Source organism: Scyliorhinus canicula, chromosome 27 (genome assembly GCF_902713615.1).
Source record: "Scyliorhinus canicula chromosome 27, sScyCan1.1, whole genome shotgun sequence".
NCBI lineage: Eukaryota > Metazoa > Chordata > Chondrichthyes > Carcharhiniformes > Scyliorhinidae > Scyliorhinus > Scyliorhinus canicula.
In genome coordinates this window covers 16,825,262-16,845,279 of record NC_052172.1, presented here as the reverse complement: position 1 = coordinate 16,845,279, position 20,018 = coordinate 16,825,262, and the positions used below count along the sequence as shown (strand labels likewise).

Here is a 20,018-nt window from a genome sequence, read left to right as displayed (position 1 = left end):
TTAAGGAACGGGAGTCAGATGTTTCTTTCCCCCGTGGTTCTGGTTTTGAAGTAAAGTGAAGCCTGGATAATTAAAACCTCACCCCTGCCTGGAGGCAGTAACTCTCTGTACTCTGGTAATTACCAGTTGCGCAGGGCGAGTGGCTGGTAACTTTGTTTTCTAACTAAAGGCCTCAATGTTTACATATTTGAAGAGGGAGGGCAAGACTGCAGCTTTCAAAGTAGTGCTAGAAACAAAATTATAAAAGTTTTTTTGATAATGCAGGGTTAGGGCAGCACGGTGGCCTAGTGGTTAGCACAACCGCCTCACGGCGCTGAGGTCCCAGGTTCGATCCCGGCTCTGGGTCACTGTCCGTGTGGAGTTTGCACATTCTCCCAGTGTCTTCGTGGGTCTCGCCCCCACAACCCAAAAATGTGCAGAGTAGGTGGATTGGCCACGCTAAATTGGAAAAAATAATTGGGCAATCTAAATTTAAAAAAAAAAGATAATGCAGGGTTGTGGGGGAGCAAAGGCTGAAGGTTCCTCAACTATATCAAAATGGAGCACGATAGTTTTTTGTTTGTTTGTTAGGAAATGAAATGAAATGAAAATCGCTTATTGTCCAAAGTAGGCTTCAATGAAGTTACTGTGAAAAGCCCCTAGTCGCCACATTCCGGCGCCTGTCCGGGGAGGCTGGAATGGGAATCGAACTGTGCTGCTGGCCTGCTTTAAAAGCCAGCGATTTAGTGCAGTGAGCTAAACCAGGGCATGAAGGGTTCACTGGATCAAGGGAGCGAATCAAGTCAGTCGAAAATCTAGCTGACCGACACGCTAGGCCGGGGAGGAGGAGGATGGCCGATTCCTCTTCCAATGTTTCCAAATTAATCTACACACATTTGGACAAAGTACTGGTTTGAAAAATTGCTGCAGCCACTTTTACATTGGGTGTCGGACCCACACGAGCAATCTCAGGCTGGAGTGCAAAACTCATCTGGCGTCCCCAATGCCGTACTGAGGGAGTGCCGCGCGGTTGAAGGTGTTGGGCCTCATTTGAACGGCCTCCTCGTCACACCAGAGGCGCGATTCTCCCAGAGGGAGATAAAGTGCCAAAGCCGGAGTGAAAACTGGAGTGTTTCACTCCGGCGTCGGAGGCCGCTCCACGCCCCCTATTCTCCCACCCCCAGGGGGCTAGGAGTGGCGGCGCGTCAATCTCGCGCGCCGGGCCTTGACGCTCGCGTCAAAGCGGCACAGCCTGAATGACGCGGCCGGCGGCGCCTAAATGACGTCACCCGCGCATGTGCAGGTTGCCATACTCCCCTCCGCCGTCCCACAAGACATGGAGCATTGATCTTGCGGAGCAGCGGAGGGAAAAGAGTGCGTCTTTCAGAGACGCCGGCCCGACGATCGGTGGGCACCGATCGCGGGCCAGACCCCACCTGAGCACCCCCCTGGTGCTCGATCCTCCCTCCGAGAGGCCTGTCGCAAAACGCGACACGCCGTTTTTTGGGGGGGGGGCGTGAATCGCCCGGCACTTCTGCGATTCTCCCACCCGGCGTGGGGGTCGGAGAATCGCGCCCCAGATCCAGGAAGCGACGAGGCTGTTAAATCTCACGAGAGGCCTCTCGCGCGATGCTAGGGACTCCGTGCGAAATCAAATGAGATCTGGATCCTGTCTGGGCGGGATCCAGGTTTCCATATTTGTGAGCAATTAGCTTCACCCAAGTAGGTCTATATTTACCACCCCCACCTCGGAGACCTCTCTGTGGCGCTGTTTAGCACTAACGCCAGCCCTGAGCCCGTCAGTGCGGGAAATGAAGTGTGGCCTTGCCTGGGCCTTCCTCGCGCGAGGAGCGAGAAAAGCAGTCCCGTTTGACAGCAGGGTCACTCGACCCCAGGGTCACTCGACCCCTTCAGGCACCGAGAAACACTCCACTAAACGTGTTCAAAACGGGTTCTTCTCTCGTTAAAATCGCACCTGTCGACTTTCCACAAGGCGCCAGACAGAGATCATTGTTATTTGTGGGAGCTTACTGTGCAAAAATTGGCTTCCAATTTCCTTACATTTAGCAGAGTGGCTGCACTTTAAGATGTCTGATGGTCATGAAGACTACTCTATAAAACGCACGTCTCTTTCTTGACTTGTTGCCTGATTTTCCACAGCGCAAGTCTCACAGTGGATGTGCTCATCAACTTCACTCAGATCGCTGCTCCCTCATCGCTCCCCACAGAAGGGCACGGAGAGAAGGCCCTCTTCTTCCCAGTGCCGGGCTTTAGGGGTATTAATTCCCGGGATGCCGGAGAGACCACCTCAGCAAAATCACCACCGTGCACCTAACCCGTTGTACTTTTACCACTGCAGAACTGCATTTCAGTGGCAACACTGTATTGGCATTATCGTGCAGAGGTGTTGATGTACCATCAATTCGACTCGAGACACATTTAGGATCCGAATAGTGACTTTAATCTGCTAGTTGTTAGCCCGGTGGTCGACTACAGAGAATGGCCGACCGCCAGGAACTCTGGGTACTTATACCCCGCCTCGGAGGCGGGGCCTACTTGCCTCTCGACCAATTGGAGAGCAGTCACATGACTAGTCCCAACCAATCGGACTAGAGGCACATGACCAGCCAGAGCCAATGGGAAGCCAGTGGTCTGCACCAATGGCAGTGCTCATATCCATACCACCACAGGCGTCAGACCCAATTCAACCCAAATTCAAAGCGCAGCTCTTCGCTTCCATTATTAATGGCAATACCTTCAGCAACTTTGCCCCCTTAAGCTCTTGAAATCTTCCCTCCCGCTATCAAAAACATTCCAAATGCAATAAATCATTCCCAAGGTGGACTGGAGAAGCATTTTAGTGAACGAAAATCCCAAGGCACACAAAGCGATGTTAGGGAAAATGGGTGAGAAGCTCGGTCAAGTTTTAAAAGGAGCGTCTTAAAAAGGTATTTGGAATTCCAGGGTCACGACGCTACGAGGCATGAAGCAATTAGAATCAAGGATGCTCCAGAGGTCAATATTAGCGCAAGCGCAGAGATCTCACGAGGATTGTGGTTCTCTGCAGGTTAGTAAAGCAGGGAGGGGGGTGAGAACATGGAGCAATTTGAAAGAAAGGATGAGAATTTTAAATAAGGGGAGAACGGCTCCTTAACTGGGAGCCACGGTAGGTCAGCGAGCACAGGAATAGTGTTGGATGAAGGGAGGATGACATGGGCAGCAGAGTCCAGGATCAAACTCGAGTCACATCTGTAACCCTCCTGCTGCTTTTTGTCAGTCTAAGCAGTTTGGGACGGTTTGTATACACACAACCCGCTCCACGTTTCTCAGAATCATTTAGAACAGAGAATCCCTACAGTGAAGAATCCCGACAGTGCAAAAGGAGGCCATTCGGCCCATCGAGTCAGCACCGACCCTCCGAAAGAACACCCCACCTAGGCCCAATCCTCCACCCTATCCCCATAACCCTACCTAACCGTGGGCAGCACAGTAGCACCGTGGTTAGCACTATGGCTTCACAGCACCAGGGTCCCGGGTTCGATTCCCGGATTCGGTCACTGTCTGTGCGGAGTCTGCACGTTCTCCCCGTGTCTGCGTGGGTTTCCTCCGGGTGCTCCGGTTTCCTAAGTCCAGAAAGACGTGCTTGTTAGGTGAAGTGTGTAGCCGAATAGGCGCTGGAATGTGGCGACGAGGGGATTTTCACAGTAACTTCATTGCAGTGTTAATGTGAGCCGACTTGTGACAATAAAGATTATTATTAAACCTTTGAACACTAAGGGCAATTTAGCACGGCCAATCCACCTAACCTGCATGTCTTTGGACTGTGGGAGGAAACCGGAGCACCCGGAGGAAACCCACGCACACACGGGGAGAACATGCAGACTCCGCACAGACAGACAGTCACCCGAGGTTGGAATCGAACCCGGATCCGTGGCGCTGCGAGGCAGCAGTGCTAACCACTGTTCCAGACCCAATTTAAAACTTAAAAACAAATCTGGTCATTATCAATTGAGAAATAGTTTCATATTTTTGGGGGAAGTGAGGAGGAGGATTTGGTAATATTTTTTTAAACTCCTTTCATTGCACAAGGCTGAAGTCACGTTTGGCACGTTAAGTGGCTGTGGGGAGATTTTTTGAAAGGTGGTGTGGCTCACATTTTGCTGAAAGGTTTACAGCGCAGAAGGAGGCCATTCGGCCCATCGTGTCTGCATGGGTTCATCCAGTGCCACTCCCCCAGCCTCTCCCCGGAGCCTAGCACATTCCCTTTTCGGAGAACAGGCTCAATCCCTCTGGAATGCTTCCATTGAACCTGCCTCCACCACACTCGGGAAGCACATTCCAGACCGTAACCAACCATTGCCCGAAAAAGCTTTGCTTTTTGGCTTATTAAAAATACAAATCTGTGCCCTCTCTCTGAACAGAACAGTTCACAGTATATATCAATGATTTGGACGAGGAAACTAAATGTATTATCTCCAAATTTGCAGATGATGCAAAGTTGGGTGGGAGGGTGAGCTGTGAGGAGGATGCAGAGATGCTTCAGTGGGATTTGGACAGGCTGGGTGAGTGGGCACGTGCACGGCAGATGCAGTATAATGTGGATAAATCTGAGGTTATCCACTTCAGGAGCAAAAATAGGAAGGCAGATTATTATTCGAATGGGTGTAAATTGAGAGAGGCGGACACTCAGCGAGACCTTGGTGTCCTCGTGCATCAGTCGCTGAAAGTAAGCGCGCAGGTACAGCAGGCGGTAAAGAAGGCAAATGGTATGTTGGCCTTCATTGCGAGAGGATTTGAGAATAGGAATAGGGATGTTTTACTGCAATTGTATAGGGCATTGGTGAGGCCACACCTGGAGTATTGTGGGCAGTTTTGGTGTCCGTATCTGAGGAAGGATGTTGTTGCTACGGAGGGAGAGCAGCGAAGGTTTACCAGGCTGATTCCTGGGATGGTGGGACTGTCGTACAAAGGAGAGACTAAATCGGTTAGGATTATATTCATTGGAGTTTAGAAGAGTGAGAGGGGATCTCACAGAAACTTACAAAATTCTAACAGGGTTAGACAGGGTAGATTCAGAAAGAATATTTTCGATGATGGGAGGGGGGGGGGGGGGGGGGGGGGGGGAATACAAGAGTCCAGACCGGGGGTCATAGTTTGAGGATAATAGTAAATCTTTTAGGACTGAGGCGAGGAGAAATGTCTTCACCCAGAGAGTGGTGAATCTGTGGAATTCGTTACCACAGGAAGTAGTTGAGGCCAAAACGTTGTGTAATTTCAAGAAGGAATTCGATCTAGCTCCTGTGGCAAAAGGGATTAAGGGATACAGGGGAAGGTGGGATAGAACATAGAACAGTACAGCACAGAACAGGCCCTTCGGCCCTCAATGTTGTGCCGAGCCATGATCACCCTACTCAAACCCACGTATCCACCCTATACCCGTAACCCCCCCCCCCCTTAACCTTACTTTTATTAGGACACTACGGGCAATTTAGCATGGCCAACCCAACAGGGTGTTGAACTTGATGATCAGCCATGATCACAATGAATGGCGGAGCCGAATGGCCTCCTCCTGCTTCTATTTTCTGTGTATGTTTCTATTTTTTTTTTAAAAAGAAACTTGCATTTATATAACATCTTTATAACAGTAAAATATCCCATAATGCTTCACAGGGAGGCGATCAGGCCACAGAAGGAGATATTCGGGCAGGTGACCAAAGGCCTGGATTTTCCAACAATTCCTCCCAGCGGGATCTGCCAGTCCCGGCAAATGCCAACCCCCGCCAATGGCGGATTCACGAGCCACACAAAACGCCGTGGACGTCGGCGGTACAAGAAGGTCCCACCGGCAGCGAGACGTGGTATTGTGACTGGACTATCATCCAGAGACCCAGGGAAACGTCCTGGGCACGAATCCCACAACAGATGATGGAATTTGAACCTCGGGAAAAGAATCTGGAACGAAGTCTAATGATGACATTGAAACCATTGTTGTAAACCCCCCTCCTCAATCTGGGTCACTAATGTCCCCTTGAGGGAAGGAAATCTGCCGTCCTTACCCGGTCTGGCCTACTCGTGACTCTAGACCCCACGGCAATGTGGTTGGCTGTTAAAATATGTCATCTTAAAATGCAGCTTAACAAGCCACTCCCATTCTTGACTGAAAAAAAAAGAGTGGAATCTTAAAAAGGAGAAGGAAGTGGCTTTGAAATGTTAGGGAAGCCAAAGACAGAATTAGAGGAGCCACTTTGCAGAGCAGGAGGAGATTACAAAGCTCGAGAGGGGGAAGGACATGAAAACAAGGGTGATTTTTTTTTTTTTTATAAATGGAGGCACAGTCCAACTGGGAATGAGGGAAGAGAGGGAACAAGACTTGGCGTGAGTTAGCGTACAGGCAGACGACAAAGCTTGCATCACACAAACAAACAGTAAATTTCTTAAATTTGTTCATGCAATGGAGCATTACCAGCAAAGCGAAGATTTATTGCCCCTTGAGAAGGTGGTGAGTGAGCCGCCTTCTTGAACCGCTACAGTCCCTGTGGTGCAGGTACATCCACTGTGCTGTTAGGGAGAGAGTTCCTGGATTTTGACCCAGCGACAGTGAAGGAACGGCCGATATATTTCTGAGTCAGGGTATGTGGGGCTTGGAGGGGAGCGTGCAGGCGGTGGGGGTCCCCATGTATCCGTTGCCCTTGTCCTCGGAGGTGGTAGAGGTCGTGGATTTGGGCAGTGCGGTCGAAGGAGCCTTGGTAAGTTACTGCAGTGCATCTTGTAGATGGTACACACGGCTGCCACTGTGCAGCGGTGGTAAATGTTTGTGGAAGGGGAGCAATCAAGCAGGGCTGCTTTGTCCTGGATGGTGTTGAGCTTCTTGAGTGTTGTTGGAGCTGCGCTCACCCAGGCAAGTGGAGAGTCCATCGCACTCCTGACTTGTGTCTTGTAGATGGTGGACAGGTTTTGGGAGAGTCAGGTGGTGAGTTACTCGTCAGAAAATTCCCAACTTCTCACCTGCGCTTGGAGCAAAAGGTACTCCTGAAGCAGATGAAGGAACTAAAAACTACAATCAGGAGATATAGTAGACGGGCTAGAGAAAGGACCCAGCACATCCCCCCCCATACAGATCAATAATATTTGCCTCAACATTTAGCCTCAACAGATAATGGTCAGAATTCTCCAGTTGTCAGGATTCAATATTCCCACTGGGAATGCACCCCCACCAGAGGGTTTCGCAGTGGTGCAGGGTGGTTTCAACAGGAGATCCCATTGACAAGCGGCAGTAGGTTAGAATCCTACGCCCCTCGCGAACCAACAAGAAACACACGGAGAGGGTGACCAGAGAAACACGCCCATCATCCATTGCATTCAGGTTTCTCAGATAACTTCGATTATAAAAATAGTTTGATGGCTAAAGCTGGCACGGGAGGCTGGACTTTGAGAGTCTGGAAGTAAGTCATTCTACATCCTGCACACAAAATAGGACCATTAACATCGCACAAAAAAAAATATTAAAAGATTAATTTGGGAAAGCAAGCCACATTAAAACATTACAGATTTACTCTCAAACTTCCATCTGGATACAGTCGTCTGTCAAAATACAGAGACAAGCTGGAGTGGGATTAAAGAACAGATTAACTCAAAACGTCACAGCTTTTGATCTAGATACAGACCGAGTTGTATCAAGGAAGAAGAAAATGCTGGGAATACATTCGGCAAGTGAAATGCAAACCAGCCTTCAACCCGTCAGGTAAAGACAGACCTCCCTTGTATACTTGTTTGACACTGGTTTGTACAAACTGAATCTGGAGACAAAGTCATAAAATTGGAGCATAAAAATACACCACCCAAGTTAAACACAGTTGTACACGCACAGAGACACAGCGGTTAGCAGCCACATCCTGCTGTCTTCAAAAACTTTTACTGCACTAAGGTTGAACAGCGAACAAGCTTGGGGACACAAGGAACCTACTTCATGGCTGCTTTCCTCATCTCGATGGTAGTGGGGGGGCGAGGAGGGACGGTCAAGGTTTTCAGTAACTCTGGCAGTTCTCAGGACAACAGCTGCAGTCTGTTTCACTGGTCAACAGTCAGGCTGTTATATCCAGGGAGCCAGATCAATCAACTTGCACAAGCAGCACAGCCTCCTGGGCCAATGAGATGCCACTTCCTATTGGGTGACTGCCAATTGCATTAAATGGATTTCCCAACATCACCTGATAGTGCCGGAACCACAAGTATTTAACGAGTGCCTGGAGGTGATAGTGTAATCACGCCCCAAACAGGACATGTTGCTTCTAAACTTTCAAAGCATCTTCCTGAGGTGATCTTTAGAATTTTGTTTGCAAGTTGTCCTCCCCGTTAACCCTCAGACTGCCAGCGACTCCGGAGAAAATTTGATCACCCTGAGCTGGCCGGAGTGGTACTTTTAAAAGATAGGCTTGCAGACCATGGCAGTAAAAACAAACAAGAGCTTTATTGGAAAGGTGTTTACTCTACAGGTTACTGCCCGTTTGCCCACGTAAATGGCCGACGATGTCATCAATACTTGTTTTTTTTTATATATTTAAAGTTCCCAATTATTTTTTTCCAATTAAGGGGCAATTTAGCCTGGTCAATCCACCTACCCAGCACATCTTTTTGGGTTGTGGGGGTGAGACCCAAGCAGAGACGGGGAGAATGTGCAAACTCCTCACAGACAGTGACCCAGAGCCGGGATCGAACCCGGGGTCCTCGGCAACGTCATCAATACGTCACGTGATTGGACCCTTAAAGCAACCAACTAGGAACAAACATGAATATACAGCACTTCCCCCTCCTCCCCCTTTACATTATAGGTTTCTACAATGAAACACAATATAACATTAATCACAGTTTACAGTATGAACAATTAATAAACATGACAGACAATAAATTAGGGGCGCGATTCTCCCAAAGGGAGACAAAGTGCCAAAGCCGGAGTGAAACCCGGAGTGTTTCACTCCGGCGTCGGAGGCCGCTCCTCGCCCCCTATTCTCCCACCCCCAGGGGGCTAGGAGCGGCGACGGGCAATCTCGCGCGCCGGGCCTTGACGCCCGCGTCAAAGCGGCACAGCCTGAATGACGCGGCCGGCGGCGCCTAAATGACATCACCTGCGCATGTGCAGGTTGCCGTCCTCCCCTCCGCCGCCCTGCAAGACACGGAGGATTGATCCTGCGGGGCGGCGGAGGGAAAAGAGTGCGTCTTTTAGAGACGCCGGCCCGACGATCGGTGGGCACCGATCGCGGGCCAGACCCCTCCTGAGCACCCCCCTGGTGCTCGATCCTCCCTCCGCCCCCCCACAGGCCCCACAGAGCGTTCGCGCGCTGTTCACGCCGGCAGCGACCAGGTGTGGTTGGCGCCGGCGTGAACCGGTCGGATTAGGCAGGCCGCTCGGCCCATCCGGGCCGGAGAATCGCCGCTCAACCGGAGCGGCAATTCTCCGAGCGGCCTGTCGCAAAACGTGACGCGCCGTTTTGGGGGGGGGGGGGGTGGGAGAATCAGTGCGGGTGCCAGGGCGGCGTGGCGGGAATCGCCCGGCACTCCCGCGATTCTCCCACCCGGCGCGGGGGTCGGAGAATCGCGCCCTAGATCTTTCAGAGGACATCGAGTTCTGTGTCAGGCGTCTGTGATTTTGTGTTGACTGCAAACTCTGGTGTTTTTGGTTTCATTTGGGCATCATCCTAGCCGTCGGTGTGTCACGATTGTCAAATCTGGTTGTGAATCTGGATTCACGTTTATCTGGATATAAGCTTGACTCAGGTCAACTTTACTGAAATGCTGGCCTCCAGCAAATAAATCATCAATTCAAGGCAGAGGGTGCTGTTCTGCACACACAGTACTGGATTGATAGCCACATATGCGTACCGAACCATCCTTCTTCATCACGGGTGCTATCGCCGTGGCCCAATTACTTACATTAGTGGTTTGAGGACCCCCGTCTTGACCAGCCTCTGTAATCCACCTCGACCTTAGGCCATAAGAACTAGGAGCAGGAGTCGGCCATCTGGCCCTTCGAGCCCTCTCCGCCATTCAATGAGATCACGGCTGATCTTTAATGGACTCAGCTCCACTTTCCCGCCCATAACCCTTTCTTCAAAAAATTATCTATCTTTTTATTTTATAAATTTAGAGTACCGAATTAATTTTTTCCAATGAAGGGGCAATTTAGGGTGGCCAATCCACCTACCCTGCACATCTTTGGGTTGTGGGGGCGAAACCCACGCAGACACGGGGAGAATGTGCAAACTTCACACACGGACAGTGACCCAGAGCCGGGATCGAAGCTGGGACTTCGGCCACCGTGCTGCCTAACTATCTATCTTTATCTTGAAAACATTTATTGAAGGAGCCTCAACTGCTTCACTGGGCAGGGAATTCCATAGATTCACAACCCTCTGGTTGAAGAAGCTCCTCCTAAACTCAGTCCTAAATTGCAGACAGCACTGACCTAACCTTTAAGCATCTTGCTTGGCTTCTGTCCTGAATCGTCGGTTTGACTGAGATCTCTTTCATGCTTCCCAGCGCTCTCCGTTAAAGACAAATTTGAAAACCTTCAGTGGATCTGCTTCGGAGGTCGGACACCTCGGCCTAGTTTAGCTGGATTCTCTCCAGCCAGGTTGTCCCCATTTGGACTGGATGGTTACCTTTACCAATGTGCAGGGTCAAGCCTGCGGTCTATCCAATGGAAGGACGCGAGGCTCCCAAGCGTGGAGACCTGGATCAATGACATGGCGGGTTTCATTAAGCTCGAGAAGATCAAATTCGCCCTGAGAGGGTCGGTACAAGGGTTCTTTAGGCGGTGGCAGCCTTTTCTCGACTTTCTGGCTCAACGATAGGGTACGGGGACAGTAGCAGCAGCAACCCGGGGGGGGGGGGGGGGAAAAGGTGTGTGTGGGGGGGGGGGGGGGGATGACTATGTTTGTTTATTTAATTTAAATTTATTTTTAAGTTCTTCTGTTGTTCATTGGGGTTGGGGGGGTGGGGGACGGGATACATGCATCGATACGGTCTGGGGGTGTTCCAGTTATTATGGGTTATTTTGTTGCATTTTATTGTTTGTCGTTACGTTTTATATTTTCTGTAAAAAATTCCAATAAAAATTATATTAAAAAAAAAAGTCTGCGGTCTATCTGCACGTCGATACAGACACTCAACGGAACTACTTCTCTGGTATCGGTTTTAAGTGTTACCTGTGATGGTTGTCAGGCGATATGTCATCGTTTGTAGCACCAATGATACGGCTGCTCCAGCGCCCACCTCCAGTTTCACCGGTTGTCCGTCCAGTGACCCAGTAACGGCTCGGTGCGCTCGCAACAGCCAGTACGGTCAACGACAGTCCGTCATCCGTCTGCGACTCTGGCCATTTCTCCGCCATTTTTGTATCAGGTGGATCTTTCCCCCCCCCCCCCCTGATCGGTTTTCCATTTGATTCACTTGGTTCTTGCTTTTTTGTTTAGTTCTTGTTGGGGTGAATTCTCTGCCGGCGGGATTCTCCGATCCACAGGCAGCGCACCCAAGGCATCATGGGATTGCCGACAATGGGATGTCACATTGGGCATTGGGAGGGAACGGATGAACCCGCCGCTAGCTAGCCGCCAAGAAACACCCGGCTAGGGAGACGGAGAATTCACCCCGTTGTTTCTGTCCCCCAGCACGCACGTTCAATGTGCCCCGTTTGACCACAATTCCTGCATTTTGCACCTTTGCCCAGTTTTTGCACACTGGTGGTAATTTCGAACCTGTGTCTGTGTTCGTGTCCCCAGTCGACATTTTATGGATTCTGGTGCTCGAACTTAACTGTCGGGGAGAACGTGCCAACTCCACACAGCCAGTCACCCGAGGCTGGAATTGAACCCGGGTCCCTCGCGCTGTGAGGCAGAGGTGCTGACCATTACGCCACCGTGCCGCCCATGTATACCCACTCACAGCTGGTCAGTCACATGTTCTATCTCCCATACGTATTGAAGGTGAGACTCTGGAATTTGATAGCCACCTCACTCACAGGGCTACCATTGACCTGGACATTCAGGCACCGGATTGGCTGCTCCCCGCTCAGGCTCCACTGAGTCAGAAGGGTTCAAGTCCCGCGCCAGAGACTGCACTGTTGCTTCACAGCGCCAGGGACCCGGGTTTGATTCCCGGCTCGGGTCAACCCCCATTGATTCACCATTGTTACGGGCGTCACGGTAACACAGTGGTTAGCACAGTTGCTTCACAGCTCCAGGGACCCGGGTTTGATTCCCGGCTTGGGTCACTGTCTGTGCGGAGTCTGCACGTTCTCCCCGTGTCTGCGTGGGTTTCCTCCAGGTGCTCCGGGTTCCTCCCACAGTCCAAAGATGTGCGGGTTAGGTGGATTGGCCGTAATAAATTGCCCTTGGTGTCCAAAAAGGTTAGGTGGAACATAGAACAGTACAGCACAGAACAGGCCCTTCGGCCCTCGATGTTGTGCCGAGCCTTGTCCGAAACCAAGATCAAGCTATCCCACTCTCTGTCATTCTGGTGTGCTCCATGCGCCTATCCAATAACCGCTTGAAAGTTCCTAAAGTGTCCGACTCCACTATCACAGCAGGCAGTCCATTCCACACCCTAACCATTCTCTGAGTAAAGAACCTACCTCGGACATCCCGCCTATATCTCCCACCCTGAACCTTATAGTTATGCCCCTTGTAACAGCTACATCCACCCGAGGAAATAGTCTCTGAACGTCCACTCTATCTATCCCCCCTCATGAGTTGCTGGGTTACGGGGATAGGGTGGAGGCGTGGGTTTAGGTAGGGTACTCTTTCCAAGGGCCGGTGCAGACTCGATGGGCTGAATGGCCTCCTTCTGCACTGTGAATTCCATGATCTCTACGATCTGGGTTGCAATGCAGAGGCACATTGTCCAGCTGGGAGAAAATAAATCTTCCATTTTTGCCTCGATTCTATCCCTGTTGAGTTGAGCGGTACCGATCCTGGCGTGAGAGAACAATGGTTTGTGTTTGCCTGCTCGAAACTGTTCATGTGGTCAGCTACAAATGCAGGAACCGGGTGCCGCACTAGATAAGCCCAAAGCTTCCCTTCGTTAATAATTTACTAAAATGCATTCACCAGCCTCGTGGGAGAGCTTCATGGATTTGGCAGTGAGTGCGCTTTTGAAAATAAAAGCAGCATTGACAGAAAGAAATCACCTTGGGATCGACACTGAAACAATAGCCAAGCTTCTAAAGTTACACATCAACTGGTCACAAAGGATCCACTCAGACCACCTTCTGCAGTTCTGGGATCATTCTCCCAAGCCAAGGTCAATCCCAAGCCAGTTGATCGTCCATGAACTCGACACTCGCACAGAATCCAACGGGGCGGCAGCACGGTGGCACAGGGGTTAGCACTGCTGCCTCACGATGCCTGGGGCCCGGGTTCGATTCCGGCCTTGGGCGACTGCACGTTCTCCCCCGTGTCTGCGTGGGTTTCCTCCGGGTGCTTCAGTTTCCTCCCACAGTCCAAAGATGTGCAGGTTAGGTTAGGTGGATTGGCCATTTCTATTTGTCCCTTAGTGACCAACGGTTAGGTGGGGTTACGGGAGGGCAGCACGGTGGCCTAGTGGTTAGCACAACCGCCTCACGCCGCTGAGGTCCCAGGTTCAATCCCGGCTCTGGGTCACTGTCCGTGTGGAGTTTGCACATTCTCCCCGTGTCTGCGTGGGTTTCGCCCCCACAACCCAAAAATGTGCAGAGTAGGTGGATTGGCCATGCTAAATTGCCCCCTAATTGGGAAAAATAATTGGGTAATCTAAATTTAAAAAAAAAAAAGGTGGGGTTACGGGGATGGGGGCCTAGGTAGGGTGTTCTTTCGGAGAGTCGGTGCAGACTTGATGGGCCAAATGGCCTCCTTCTGAACTGTCGAGATTCAATGATGACCAATGTCTGTACCCTACTGACAAGTAAGCCCTTCGCTACCTAACCCTCCCTTGCTCCCCCTCCACCCGACCCCCCCTCTCTCTCTCTCGCCCCTACCTCCGTCTCCTTCTTCCTTCCCACCCCCTTCCCTCCCTCACTCTCCCTCCCCTGCACCCCTATCCCCTCCCAATCCCCCTCCAACGCTCTCCCACTCCCCTCCCCTGCACCCCCTTCCTCTCCCAATCCCCTCCACCCCTCCCCCTCCACGCTCCCCCGTGAGGCATAAGGCATTGGTAATTAAGTTTAGGTCATGTCGCTCGTTAGTTAGTTATTTAGCTGGTTAGTTCGTTATTTCGCTAGTTAGTTAATTATTTAGCTGGTTCGTTCATTATTTAGATAGTTTGTTAATTATTTAGCTAGTTTGTTAATTTATACAGGTTAGTTAGTTATCTAGCTGGTTAGTTAGTTATTTAACTAGTTAGTTAATTATTTTGCTGATAACTTAGATATTTAGTTGGTTAGTTAGTTATTTATGTAGCTAGTTAGTTATTTAGCTAGTTCATTATTTAGCAGGTTAATTAGTTATTTAGCTAGTTAGTTAATTATTTAGCTGGTAGTTAGTTATTTAGGTGGCTAGGTTAGTTATTTAGCTATTTAGTTAATTATGTATCTGGTTAGTTATTTAGCTAGTTAGTTAATTATTTAGCTGGTTATTTATGTGGATAGTTATTTATGTAGCTAATTAGTTAGTTATTTAGCTAGTTAGTTATTTAGCTGGTTATTCAGTTGTCAGGCAACAGGTAGCAGCAAACATTTCCTACCAGCAGTCCAATGGGTGGTGATTGTCGTACCGATCGACTTTGCCAAGTATCGAGTCATACTGCCCCCGCAGCCAGTGTGATGAGAAGTGACAAATTTCACCAGCTGCATTGCTGTCCCAGCGCTGACAGAGACATAGAATTGACAGTGCAGAAGGAGGCCATTCGGCCCATCGAGTCTGCACCGGCCCTTGGAAAGAGCACCCCACCCAAGCCCACACCCCCACTCGGTCCCCGTAACCCAGAAGCCCTGCGCCTGTATCCAAGCTCAGAAAGATAAAGTGTGAGCGAGACACGGGGGGGGGGGGGCGACCTAATACACCAGAGAACCGGGCGCTGAGGAACAGGACTGGGACAGATTACACGGTTGTATAAAACGTCAGTGTTTGGTCGAGCGTCAACTTGGGTTCAGAAAGCGGCAGCAACATCTCCCCACTGCGTCAATATCTGCAGGAAGTTTCACGCTGCGCACTCTCGTCAATTCGAAGGGAGGACGGGTTACATTTAAACAGAGCGGTCGGTTTACACAGCAATGCCAACTCGCTTGCCCTGTGCATCTTGAACCACCTCAGCGCCGTATCGGTTTTTCCGAATCTGCAACTCGCTGCATCCTGCGAACATCTGCAAGCGGAATGGAATTTGCAGAGATGAACGTGACTGGAAACGATCCGGTGCATTGGCGACGCTGAATTCTGCACTGGTTAGCGCTGTTGCTTCACAGCGCCAGGGTGCCGGGTTCGATTCCCGGCTTGGGTCACTGTCTGCGCGGAGTCCGCACGTTTCTCCCCGTGTGTGCGTGGGTTTCCTCCGGGTGCTCCGGTTTCCTCCCACAAGTCCAAAGATGTGCGGGTTAGGTGGATTGGCCGTGATAAATTGCCCGTTAGTGTCCAAAAGGTTAGGTGGGGTTAGCACTGTCGCTTCACAGCTCCAGGGTCCCAGGTTCGATTCCCGGCTTGGGTGACTGTCTGTGTGGAGTCTGCACGTTCTCCCCGTGTCTGCGTGGGTTTCCCCGGGTGCTCCGGTTTCCTCCCACATGCCCCGAAAGACGTGCTTGTTAGGTGAATTGGACATTCTGAATTCTCCCTCCGTGTACCCGAACAGGCGCCGGAATGTGGCGACTAGGGGCTTTTCACACTAACTTCACTGCAGTGTTAATGTAAGCCTACTTGTGACACTAATAAAGATTATTCTAAAGATTATTCTAAAGATTATTCTAAAGATTATTATGAAGATTATTATAAGTATCCGGTTTTGCTTCACATGGTTGTGCTACAGACTCTCTTCATCTCTGCTGAGGCTGTAGACTCAGAGCGTCCCAGGGGGAAGTCAACTGACACACTCAACATATCAGGGAAGCAATAGCGGAGATTAATAATTGCAAAGCAGTTATCTAAGTGAGCACTCAGGATGAGAACATAGCCTTGAAATCACTTGTAAAAGCCTCAGTACAGGGACACAAAGAATGCCGCCCTGGCTATTTTCTCCCAACCTTCCCAAATACCAGCTCGACTGCTCCCCCATCGCAAGGTCGAGGGCTTCTTCAACACCTTGGGGGTCCCGGCTTCCTGGGCCTGGATAAACAGAAATAATAATAATAATCTTTATTATTAAACACCAGCTGTACAGGGGGCTGGTTTAGCTCACTGGGCTAAATCGCTGGCTTTTATAGCAGACCCGGGCAGGCCAGCAGCGCGGGTTCAATTCCCGTACCAGCCTCCCCGAACAGGCGTCGGAATGTGGCGACTAGGGGCTTTTCACAGTAACTTCATTTGAAGCCTACTTGTGACAATGAGCGATTTTCATTTCATTTAGATTGGGTAATGAGTCTTGTTGCTTTCCGATTGGAGTAGGAAGGCCGGGACATCACCAGGACGGACGAGTTGGTCGCCTAACGGCTGGAGCGTTGGAGCATTTGGGGGGGGGGGGGTCGCATGATGGGACCTCTGGGAATCACAGTTGGCCAAGCTAGTCGAGTCGGAACCAACGGGGCCAACAGAAGGCTGGCTCCGGCTGTCCTTACGTGTCAGTCTTTGCTCGGTAGGGTGCAACCTCACCTCTCGAGTACCGAGGTGCCGGGTGTCATGAGAATGTCGCTTTAAGAAATGTTTGGCTGCTCATGTTACTGCAGTGATGTCAGAGTGCGGGAGGAACTGAGCTCAGGCTCTGCTTTTTAGTTTCGCTTTGAGAAAATCTTGGGTGTGTCTGTATCTTTTTGGTTTCGTTTTCAGTGTTGGAGCTGAAGCCAGCCACAGAACGTGTACTGTTGTTCTCTCTGCCATGTAAAGACTATCTTGGTGAATTCAGAATGATAACTGTTCTCAGTAGTGAATTTAAACCTGATGTGCTTCTGTTAAAAGGTTTTTTTAAATGTCTTATGAATGTTAAAAGGAAAGTAAGGGTTACTTAGTGTTGTATTCTTTGGGGGTTGTATTTGAATTGATGGTTGCTAAGATGTTTACTATATGTTTTAAAAAACTTGACTTGAGTTCATAGAATAAACATTGTTTTGCTTTAAAAAATACTTTTCTATTTCTGCTGTACCACACCTGTAGAGTGGGCCGTGTGCTCCCCATACCACAATCTAGTAAAAGTTGTGGGTCAGGTGAACTCTATGATACACTTTGGGGTTCTCTAAACCCTGACCCATAACACTGGGTTCCAGTCCCACGCCGGGAACTGAACCCAAAAGTAAGGCTTGCCTCCACTGCGGTGCCGAGGAAGGGCCGCGCTGTTTGGATGAGGCATTAAACTAGGGCCCCTGTCGGCGGCTCGGGTGGCCGTAAGACGTCCCGCGGCACTATTCCGAAAAAGAGGAAGTGAATTCTCCCCGGCGACCCGGCCAATATTTACCCCTCAACTGACATCACAAAAGAACGGATTATCTGGTCGTTATCGCGCTGCCGTTTGTGGGATCTTGCTGTGCGTAAATCAACTGCTGCATTTCCGACGTTACGAAAGCGACTACACTTCAGGGTCTGGCTTCTCCGGCCACCCAGCCGCGTGCTGCTCGGCAGCGGGAGGCGGCACGCTGTTCACTAGTGGCAGGGTTGTCTGTTCCCGGGAATTCCGATTGAAACTACCCCCCCCCCGTCACTGGGAAACCAGCGGACGCCAGCAAATGACCGGGAAATTCCGGCTCAAAACTGCCTGTAAAATGCTTTGAGACGTCCAGTCCTCATGAAAAGTGCTACATAAGCGCAAGTCTTTAATCCTCTCTGCAACGTCTTTCACTGGGCCTGGGTTGCCATGAAAGGGGGAACGTGTTAGATCCATCAGCATGATTGATGTTAGCCGTAGAGACAATCACCCACAGAATCTCCCTCACTGTGGGCCGGATGGTTTGGCCCACTGAATCACAGGGAAGCAGATAGAATAATTCCTGCACAGAACGTGACGCCTGTTCCTACCTTTTCGCAGAGGAGGGCTCCTTCCTTGGTGACGATGGCGACTGAGGTACCGTGTTGCTTCGTTTCGAAGGTGCTGAAGTCCCATTGGTGAGGGTGGGCCGAGAGGGCAAGGCCTGCATGAAGAGGCGAGCTGCAGAGGGCAGGCAGGGTGAGAGAGAGAGAGAGAGAAAAAAAACCAGATTGAAAATCAACAAACGATTCCAGGAACCCTCACCCCCTCACTCCAACCCCAATCGGGTCTCCGTGCACCACAGAAGGGGCGGTCAATGGAACAGAGGGTCCTCCCGGGTGGGGGGAGGGGCCAGTGGCCTGGGCAAAAACGCAAGGCAGCGATGGCTGAGGCCACGCAGGAGAACATTCCAGAACCCTCATTCCCAACCCCCGTCGGGTCAGTAGACAAGCAGACAAGGCGCCAGTCACCGCGAGCAGCAACAACAGGACTCATTCCCTGATTAATAACATTGGACGATAAGAGAGGCAATTGGTGTACATAATTGGGAGTTTATTCAAAAATCACACGAGCGGCAGGTGCCAAATTGCAACAACCCTCGGAATAGAGGGAGCGATGGCAATTTGTAACCATAGTTATGGAAAATGATCAAAATAAAAATAAAGCGCAAAAGAATAAAAGGATTGCACAATTAACATTTATTGCAGGTTTAGGATGAGGAAAAGGGGCGTTTGGCTGGCACGATGGTTGGCACTGCTGCCTCATGATGGCAGGGGCCCGGGTTCGATTCCGGCCTCGGGCGACTGTGCACGTTCTCCCCACTCCGGGTGCTCCGGTTTCCTCCCACACTGCAAAGATGTGCGGGGTAGGTGGATTGACCATGATAAATTGCCCCTTGGTGTCCAAAGATGTGCAGGTTAACTGGATTGGGCGTGCTGAATTGCCTCAATGGGTAGCTGGGGTTACGGAGTCACATGGGTGGGGTGCGGGAGTGGGCGTAGGTAGGACGCACTTTCAGAGGGTCATTGCAGACTGGCTGAGCCTCCTTCTGCACTGTCGCGATTCTATGATAACTACGGACATTTAAATATACAAATAATCACCAGGCGTTGCAAAATGCAGGTCTCCTTAGATAACAGAATAAAAATAAAAGGTCTCTTACACTCTGCATTTTGCATTGCGATCCATCAATCATATGCTGCCAAGTTGAGTTAATTAATTTCTCAATCATTTGCGTACAGTTGATGAGTTTTGTAAAGTTGGGCGCCATGGCTGTCTTGTGGTTTATTTGTTCTGCATCCTATTTGCTGATTCTCAGAAGCAGATGATAGTGCCGATTTCATAACACACGTTACAATGTTTCAGATAGACGTGTTCTCCTGTAGGATTAGCGGAGGTCGGCTAACTCATTTGGCTGCACGGCAGGTTTGTGATGTGGAGGTTCAATTCCCCGTACCGGCTGCGGTTCGTGACAAAGGCCCCGCCCTCTCAACCTCGCCCCCCTCGCCTGAGGTGTGGTGACTCTTAGATTAAATCGCCTCCAGTCAGCTCTCAAAAACTGTGGCGTATTTACATTTGAATGCTGTGCCAGCAATTAATCACTTGCCTACGATATTTAATTTTTTAAAATGAAGGTGGCGTGGCCACGGCGCAGTGGGTTAGCACTGCTGCCTCCGGGAACGCCGAGGACACGGGTTCGTTCCCGGCCCCGGGTCACTGTCCGTGTGGAGTTTGCACATTCTCCCCGTGTTTGCGTGGGTCTCACCCCCACAACCCAAAAAGATGTGCAGATTGTGGTGATATGCATCACAGTAAATACACAAGGGGTTAATGTGAATACACTACGACTAAGTAACCACTAGAGGGAGCACCAGAGACGTCATGACATGCAGACATACAGCTAATGAACACATAGAATAGGACACGACCAATGGGCAGTCAGAACACCCAGAGGTGACACTACCACAAGGGGGCAT

General features: G+C 50.4%; 1 protein-coding gene across 3 annotated transcripts in view; it reads right to left on the bottom strand.

Annotated features, from left to right (window-relative positions):
• The window catches only part of eml2 (EMAP like 2), a 118,927-nt gene that overhangs the window by 55,871 nt on the left and 43,038 nt on the right, over positions 1-20,018 (bottom strand). For 2 of the 3 annotated variants that reach the window (XM_038785919.1, XM_038785921.1), the window contains exon 3: positions 18,093-18,222. In XM_038785919.1, the coding sequence (XP_038641847.1) occupies positions 18,093-18,222 (130 nt within the window). Of the gene's footprint in view, positions 1-7,942; positions 8,135-18,092; positions 18,223-20,018 lie in introns of those variants that run through there. The other variant, XM_038785922.1, reaches the window with a different exon arrangement.